At 34.3% G+C, this 9435-nt stretch overlaps 1 protein-coding gene across 2 annotated transcripts in view; it reads left to right on the top strand.

Moving 5' to 3' along the window:
* The window catches only part of prkcba (protein kinase C, beta a), a 35432-nt gene extending 26693 nt beyond the window's left edge, over positions 1-8739 (top strand). Inside the window, exon 17 of one of the 2 annotated variants that reach the window (XM_077205324.1) lies at positions 5740-8739. In XM_077205324.1, coding sequence (XP_077061439.1) covers positions 5740-5892 — 153 coding nt within the window. In that variant the 3' untranslated portion in view covers positions 5893-8739. Of the gene's footprint in view, positions 1-1640; positions 3221-5739 lie in introns of those variants that run through there. The other variant, XM_077205323.1, reaches the window with a different exon arrangement.
* The last annotated feature ends 696 nt before the right edge of the window (positions 8740-9435 follow it).

The following is a 9435-nucleotide window of genomic DNA, read 5'->3' as shown; positions in this document are numbered from 1 at the left end:
TTAAACCACACGAAAATGTATGAATGGTGTTTACTTTAAGGAAGTATAGCACACTTTAAGAAGAACATTTCGATAAAAATAAGTTATTAATGATAAAACAACTGCTGATTTGGCTGAACAATGTGCAAGTGATTAATGGTAATCCACTGCTTTTATATATATACATACACACACACACTACTGTTCGGTAAGATTTTTTAATGCTTGTGAAAGAAATGTCTTATGCTCACCAAGGCAGCATTTATTTGATAAAAAAAAAGGTAATCGTGTGAATTATTAAAATTTAAAATAACTGTTTTCAATTTGAATATATTTTAAAATATAATTTATTCCTGTGATGGCAAAGCTGAATTTTCATCATTACTCCAGTCTTCAGTGTCACATGATCCTTCAGAAATCATTTGAATATGCTGATTTGATGCTCAAGAAACATTTATTGTTATTATGAATGTTGAAAATAGTTGAGCTGCTTCATATTTTTGTGGAAACAGGGATACCATTTTTTCAGGATTCTTTGATAAATAGACAATTTAAAGGAATAGTATCTATTTGAAATGGAAATCTTTTGTAACAACGTAAAATTTGATCAATTTAACGCATCCTTGTATAACGGTATTTATTTTTATTGATGGCTAAAAAATCATACTGACCCAACATTTTTGTATGGTGTATATATGCAATTTTACATTCATAGCTGTTGCAACAAAGTTCTAATAATTAAAGTGACAATAATGCTAAAGTAAATGCCTATGTTTTAATTTTAAGCTTTTAAGCATATCTTGTATGAGTGTATCCATGGCAACTAGGCATTTAAAATCATGGGGCTAATGAGATTTTTCAGATGATTGCTAAAAACCTGCTCTTATTTGTTACCAAATGCATTTAATAGAAATTGCATAATGAGTATTTTATGTTTCATTTTATTATTTGATTAATTTTCACTTCTTTGTGATGAGTCTTTGTGTATAGATGACCATATAACAGTGCTGCCGGAGTCAGATAATAAATGTATATGTCTTGTCTAATAATGCATTTGACTGTGGGCTGATTGGCCAGTTTAGTAAGCCCTGCCCCAGTTCAGAATAAACATTTAAATATTCCATTCAAATTATTTCATCCATTCACAGGTAAGTGATTTGGATACAGATACCTTATTATTTTCTCACTATCCCTCTTCACTCTCTCACTTCTTTTGAAATACTTGGAATTGTCTAATTCCACTGATCACATTTTTCTGAATGCTGCGCCTTCATTCGCTGAAAACGAAATCCTGCTTTAACATGTGCTAACTTACATTCTGTTACAGTCAAATAATTTGCAGCATCAGAAATATGTTTCCACCACAGAAAATGATGTGCATGAAATGTTTTGCAGAAAGGTGATTGTAATCCTTTGACTGCCAATATATTTTAGTTATGCAATACAGATATGTGCTCATCATTTTCTATCATTACACATTCCCTCAATTAAGACAGAAGTGCCGTTGTTGTTATTATTACCACACTTTTGGATGGATTTTTTCCCCATTTCTTTTTTTTCTGCATTTGAGGCTTCCATTTGTCATGAATTCCTCATTTGGTTGCTCATGCCGTATCATCATTTTCCCATCCCATATCTCTCTTCTCTCGTCTTCTCCACAGTGCGGTCGAGACGCAGAGAACTTTGATCGTTTTTTCACCCGCCATCCTCCCGTCCTGACCCCTCCTGACCAAGAAGTGATTCAAAACCTGGACCAAGAAGAATTTCAGGGCTTCTCGTACATTAATCCAAGTTTTGCATCTGTGAAATCCAAGTAGCCAGTTTTAGCCAAGCACAATATAGGGACCAATGAGATTACAGATCTTGAAATTACATAGCTTGAATGAGCCAATGAGAGAGTTCAACCAGATTGATGGAGGAATGGAGGTAATTTCAATCTATATTTCTTATTATTTCTTGTTTGATTCAAAGGATCAGGAGAGAGATTGACTAACTTTGTAAATGAACTTATAATGAGTGAGTGTGTGCGAGATTTTGACTTTTTGATGCTTGTATATCATGGACTGTAGTGTTACGGGTCTCAAAAAACTCAAAAATATCTGGGTGAATCCAGTGTCCACGTCCCATTTCACCCCAAAATCATTATATTTTGCAAAAAGAAATAAGCTTGTTTTGGGAGCATAATGATTTTTTTTCATTGATTTTTTTTTTTTTTGCATTGTGACATTATTATCATGACAATTTAATGAGAATCAAACATGCTTAATTGTGATGAAAACGTCATGGAAAAAAGTATTGTTTTAAAAATTGGTTTAATTTTCTTTTTCCTTACAGAGCCCCACACATAAAATGCAGGGAGAAAAAAATGCGCATTGTGGCCACGAATTAAGAGTTAGTTCCCACGACTTAATAATACGCCAGCATGTTTTCATAATTTGTTCTCTCTTTTTAAATATATCATGCACACAATAGAATAATTTGTACCTTAATTTTGCCGACTGTGGCCACGTTGTAATAATTCATTTCCTTGTTTTATGTAAATCAAAACGAGGGAACGAATTAGTTCAACGCCAGAAAATATATATTTTGACAACATGTCATGGCTCCTCCGTGTATTCCAAATGTTTCTTCTTTTTTTCCAGTTTGGAGTGAAATGTGACCTAGACATGTCCGTGACAGGTTTTATGAGATTTATTCATTGCCTCTAATGTAACATATCTTTAGAATTTTAAATATAGCTGCCAAATCTATCTGTCTCCCTATAACAAACACACACACACACACACACTTACACAAACCATGCACCTCAGATGAACCATTTACCACTTATTGATCAGGATGTTTACTGGGTCACCCCATTGTAGTGCTTTTTTCGTTTGGGTGTCGTACGCGTGTTTGTGTGAAACTGTGCCAAGTAAGAGATAAAAGTTTAGGAGCTGGTCATGCAGTGTGTTGTTTTCCAACCAGTGCTGCTTGGATACTCATAACCACATCCTTAAACCAACTGGAAATGATACTGATGTAACTACAACAACTTAATTCCAGACATGATCATGATGATGATGATGTTGTAACTACTTACGAGAACATATCTTTTTATGTCATTATTCTGCCAAAACTGTGATGTATGACCTTTTTTGACTTGTTACCTGTGCCTGGCAGTGTTTGGATCAGATTACTGTGAAACTGTGGAAAGACTGTTTCTATAGAGGAAAATATATGAATATGTATTTGGAATATATTAATGATGTCTGTGTGTCTGTATATTTTTCCTCCTCTGTGATTATTCTTGCACACACAAACAGTGCCGAAACAAAGTATCTGGATAATGACATTTTAGATATGTACGTTAAAATATAGGCCATAATATGTACCATCATTTTTAGATGAATATAAATACAGCTGGTGAATATGTGTCTGCAATTTAAGAATGTCTTAGATCTTACAGGTTCAGAAACTTTGAGAAATATTAATGTTTTTGAAAGAAGTCTCGTGTTCTCACCAAGGCTGCATTTATTTGATCAAAAATACAGTTTAAAAAAACCTGTAATATTGTAAAATATAATTATGATTTAAAAACACTTTTCTATTTTAACATGCTTAAAAATTTAATTTATTCCTGTGATCTCAAAGCTGAATTTCCAGTGTCATGGTCCGTCAGAAATCATTCTAATATGCTGATTTGGTGCTCAAGAAACATTTCTTATTTTTTTTGGAAACCTGAAACTTTTTTTCCAGGATTCTTTGATGAATAGAAAGTTTAAAAGAACAGCATTTATTTGAAATATAATTGATTTATATTTATTGGTACTTTTGATCAATTTAATGCAATCCTTGCTGAATCAAAGTGTTCATTTCTTTCAAAAAAAAATTGTTTTAATGATCCATTAAATATAAAGAAAACAAATTCCAGCTACAGTGATACCAGATACCCGAGCAGGATAATCCAGCAGGGAAAGGATGATTATTGACATGAAATGTGCATGATAAATAGTGATAAATGTTCACAATGTGAATAGTAAATGATTCTCCACAATGCAAGTACACTTTCACTAATTGACCAGTGTTAAAAATATTCAATCAACTCTTCTGAACTCGTACTGTACATGCTTAATAACTATTACCAATTGCATACCTGCAAAATAACCATCAGCGAACAGCAGATCCATATGAGAACAAAAGGAGTGTTTATATAAATTGTGCACTTGGACTTCTGGTTCTGATGAGAACGTGATGGTGCAGTTATTGAGTAGATACAGGGACCAGACTCTCACGAAGTACTTCTCTCCGAGGGCCCTTGTTCTTGAGCTGGTTTGGGCCTCTAGCAGAAGGTAGGATCTTGTTGATTGTCCTGTCTTGACTGAAAGGGCATTTGGTGTCTCTGTTCCTGGTTTATGTGTTTAGCAGAACTTTCTTGAGCTGTTTGTCTCCAGTTGGTGGCTGGACTTGATGTCCAAACGTTCATCTCATTCTCATGAGTGTTTTAGATGTTAATGGTCCAGTCTGCTCTCCTCTGTTCTGTCCCTCTATGTTTTTTGTGTTTTAATTCTGCCTATTCCAGACTGACTCTCAAAGTTGTGTTTTTGTCTTCTGTTTTTGATTCTGATCTAACCAGCTGTGGGTTTCTCTTCATCAGTTTCCTCCTCTTGGTCTTTTGTTGTTGTTTTTGTTGTTGTTGTTTCTGACTTCTACACTGATTATCCTCTGTGATGTTTTTTGTGTTGTCTTTATAGATATGCGTTCATAATGATAGACGTCAGCTTTAAAGTCAACATAAAACCTAAATGGTCCCTATTTGATTTCTTAATACACGTTCTTGGTGTTTTGGCATTTTTTTCCAAAGTGCCTAAATCATTAACTTGCTCCGCCTCTGAAATCGTTTTACTTATCTGCTGATGTCACCAAGGCCTTGTGGGCTATTGGTTAATGTTAACCAATTAGCATTTTCCTGAGCAATATCCCATGGATAAAGTTTTTCTTGTCGAATATCCTATTTCAGTCAGAAACGCACTGCATTGTGTAAGTTTTAAAAAATGTTGAAAGATGTGTTATGCTTTTCATGGAAAAATCAGACTTAAAAAAATATTTTTACAACATCTATTAATGTTATTCATTTATAAATATACATCGTTCTTTGTTCTTTCTCAACTCAGTGATTAATTCATGTTAATTTATGCAACTTCAAAAGTTTGGGGTCTGTAAGATTTAAAAAACATGTAATACTTTTATTCAGCAATGATGTATTAAATTAATCAAAAGTGACAGTAAAACATTTATATGAATGATTATGAATTTTGAAATGCATATATTTGAAAATGCTGCTCTTTTGAAGCTCTAATTATCAAATAATCCTGAAAAAAAAAAAGATTAACGGTTTCACAAAATATTAAGCAGCTCAACTGTCTTCAACATTCATCATTATAAGAAATGTTTCTTGAGCAGCAAATCATCATATTAGAATAATTTCTGAAGGATCATGTGACACTGATGACTGGAGTAATGATGCTGAAAATTCAGCTTTAGCATAACAGGAATAAATTACATTTTAATACATCAAATCATTTTTTAAATATAATCATATTTCACAATATCACAGTTTATATGCAGCATGAGCCTACGTTTTTAAAAGCATAAAAAAAATCTTACTGACCCAAAACGTTTGCACAATTGTTCTAACCTAAACAATTAATCAGATATGATAAACGTTATGGTCAGTTTCGTGGTCACATTCATAACTCTCTTTCTCTTTTTTTCTTCCAGAAAAATCGACGTGACACTGGGAATTTCGACAAGGAGTTCACCAAGATGGTGGTTGAGCTGACACCAACCGATAAACTCTTCATTATGAATCTGGATCAAAATGAATTCCAAGGCTTCTCCTACACCAACCCTGAGTTTGTTATTCAGGTTTAACACCAAACTCCAACCGATCGCTTCTTTAGGTCGTGTGAGAGAAGGAGACGCTCGTATTACCCAGAAAGCATTACTTAGTCCCAGTGCATCTCGATTGTCCTCTCTCTTCACTTAAAACGGCACAAAACCAGCAGGATCAAACAAAACCAAACCAGGATTATACTCAGTTTTTCAACCAAGGCCTCGGAAACTCTCGAAATTGAATTTGACAGAGGAGAGAGAACGGTTATAAAAGAGTGTATTCATAGTCTCCATGAGAATGTCTTGTCTTTTCATCTCCAAGAGAATTATCCTACCTCTTTCTTTTATACATTCTCTCCATATATTCAGTCAGCTTTTTACTGCAGCCCCGCGTGTCCAGATGAATTAGCCTGACAACATGCAGCACTAATGGATTTGTTTCTCCAGAGTTAATTAAGCCTTACACAACCTTGAACCTTTTAAGTTCAAATCTCGTTTAAATTCGGTATCAATTCAAGGCAAAGTTCCAGTGCGTCGGTAGGCTAAACGATAGATAAGCAAATATGCTCAAGCATTGATGTTCGTTTAAATGGTTGATATCTTTCAGCTTCCTCTGAGATTCTCAGCATTAGCATATCATCAGAAGCACAACAGTCAAATAATGATATCCTAATGGCCTTTAGTTTGCTACTGGCATAATGGCTTGTGTTCATGAGATGCTCTTAAAAATTAATTATTTGTGTATGTCATGATAGCTGGAGGGAATATAGGCCATCAGGCTTCATTTATAATTTACACGCAACTCAAAAGCATGCACATCAAGCTTTGAAAGTCAACATTTTTATGTTAAAACAGATCACTTTAGTTTAGAGGCAAAAATATGTTGATTGTTTACCTTTGTTTTATAAATCATTTGGTATGAAGTATATTTTAAATAAATAGAAATCTGATATTAAAGCAAAACATTAAAGGTGTAGAAAGAGATTTCCGAAAAACACTGATATTTGAAATCTGTGCTCCTGCATACTTATGAGATTAAGTCATATTTATTATTAGATTAAAAGTCAATATTATGCCATAAAAAGACATAATTATGATATAAATATTGAAATTTGAACACTAGGCCATTAAGACATAAAAGTCAAAATTATGACATACCAAGTCACAATAACAAAAAGTCAAAATTAGCACATAAAAAGCAGAATTTGTTCATTTTTTTTTGTCGTATTTTTGATATAATCTTTTGAGTTGTTGTAATATGACTTTCAATACAATAATTAATTTTATTCTTAGAATTTAAATTTTTATCATAATTATGATTTTTTTATGTTAGTTGTGATTTGCCATGACTTTGACTTTTTAACTCATAATTATGACTTAATATGTCATAATTTAAACATTTCATGTCAGAATTATGATTTACCAAAGCATTATTGTTTTTTCCCTCTTTTGTGGCGGAATTAGATTTTTTTTTATTGAGAAGTTTACACAATTCCCATTTTAGGGTTAAAAAAACAAAGAGTTTGAGAAGGAAACTTTCTGAAACCCTGACACAAAATGAAAACAAAAAGCAGTGACTGTAGCATCAAGTAATATGAAACAAATAGATGAAAATAAGCTTGCGGATAATGAGACATCTTTGAGGGCGCAGAACAAATGCTATTGTATGATATTGCAAAATGATGAGAATTACAAAAAGTGAGCCCTGATGTACGGGTAAATGACATTATGTGCTTAAAGTATTAAGTTTCACCATTTCTTTTCAATTGATTTGCGAACAGATGACAGGTGCATGCAGTTGCAGTCCTTGATAAAGTGTGTTAGTGCTGTGAATTGAATTGGCATCAGAGGTTGTTCCATGCATATATCACTGGCTGGAGAGAATGTGATTCTTGCGCTGAAAAACTCCAACTAGCAGTCTTGACTGAAACCCTAATGTGCCATATATTTGGTTCGGGGAGTCTGCAGTGTTTAGCGAGCTCATTATGTGCCGTGTGTCTGTGTTAAACAGACTCCATGCGGAGTTTTAGTCTACCCTATGCATGCCTGGTACAGCCCTTGCTCTTTAACTCGGTGTTTACTTATTAACCAAGTGTGTCAGTAATGGTTGGATCTGTTGTAGCATAGATCCTTATAAGGGTGATGGTGTTTAAACATTTCTATTTGTTAATGTTTCAATTTTGTAATTAGATATATGAAATAGAAATATAAGTATTCTAGTCTTCCAAATGAAAACACATTGTGTGATCATGTAAACAGTGATAACATAAGTATAATCTGCTTTTCCCGAGGTGATAAATGGAAAAGTGAGGATAATGTAAAGATAATATTTATTGTATAGTGTATATGGGAGGATACAAGTTTATGAAGAACCTTTATACTGAACTAAAGATGTGAAAGCCAGAACGACGGATAGAGAAGCTGTTATCTTAACTGGATGTTTTATGAGAACGTGCAGATTAAATAAGTGATACAAACTGACAGCCTTATTACCGTTCCTGTCCTGAACTATTAAATCGCTTTGGCATGTGCACAACTGTAAATTAATCATGTGGCCTTTACGTGATCAAAGTAATTGTCACACCTTTGAGGAAAAAAATGTGCACATTTTAGCATTGTAAACCCCTTGCCCTGGTTATTTTTTTAGTTTTTCTATCATGTTTTAATGATGAAGACTTTAAAGGGCTTCCTGTACAAGAATCAATGCCCCAAAATGAGTTTTTATACTATGCAAGACAGATGCATGTCAACAACGACACATGAACATTAACATCCAGACAGCAGCAGTGGTTGGCTTTGGGGGAGGGCTATCGCTGGTGATTGAGATATATTTTGCATGTTATTTATGCTATGTGGATTATTAAAGCTGAAGTTTTCAAATGCCAATCTGTGTGTTCAAAACTTGTAAAATGATCCTACGGGGGCCCATTCACAAGAAACTTGAACAAGAAATTGTCTGAAATGTATCTGAAAATTATAGGATTTTTTTCTATTTTATTTACAACAGTAACTGCCTAACTTGCCACAGACAATGTCGGACCACAATAGGGAGGCAGCACAGTGTGTGTGTGTGTGTGTGTGTCTGTGTGTCTGTGTGTGTGTGTGTGTGTGTGTGTGTGTGTGTGTGTGTGTGTGTGTGTGTGTGTGTGTGTGTGTGTGTGTGTGTGTGTGTGTGTGTGTGTGTGTGTGTGTGTGTGTGTGGCCTGGTAAACCCTACATTATGGGGACAAAATGTCCCCATAAGGATGGCAATATCTGAAATCCTTGTTCGTGTGGGGACATTTTTTGGTCCCCATGAAGAAAACAGCTTATAAATCATACTAAGTGATGTTTTTTGAAAATGTAAAAATGCAGAAAGTTTTCTGTGATGGGTAGGGTTAGGGTAAGGGAATAGAATATACAGTTTGTACAGTATAAAAATCATTATGTCTATGGAAAGTCCCCATAAAACATGGAAACACTACGTGTGTGTGTGTGTGTGTGTGTGTGTGTGTGTGTGTGTGTGTGTGTGTGTGTGTGTGTGTGTGTGTGTGTGTGTGTGTGTGTCTGTCCTGGGCTGCGTTATGGGGACCAAATAGCCCG

The sequence above is a fragment of the Siphateles boraxobius genome, unplaced genomic scaffold, assembly GCF_051911475.1.
Source record: "Siphateles boraxobius isolate OS27281-9 unplaced genomic scaffold, OSU_SipBor_1 53, whole genome shotgun sequence".
Lineage (NCBI taxonomy): Eukaryota > Metazoa > Chordata > Actinopteri > Cypriniformes > Leuciscidae > Siphateles > Siphateles boraxobius.
The sequence above is the reverse complement of the archived record's forward strand: the minus strand, read 5'-3'. Positions and strand labels throughout refer to the sequence as shown.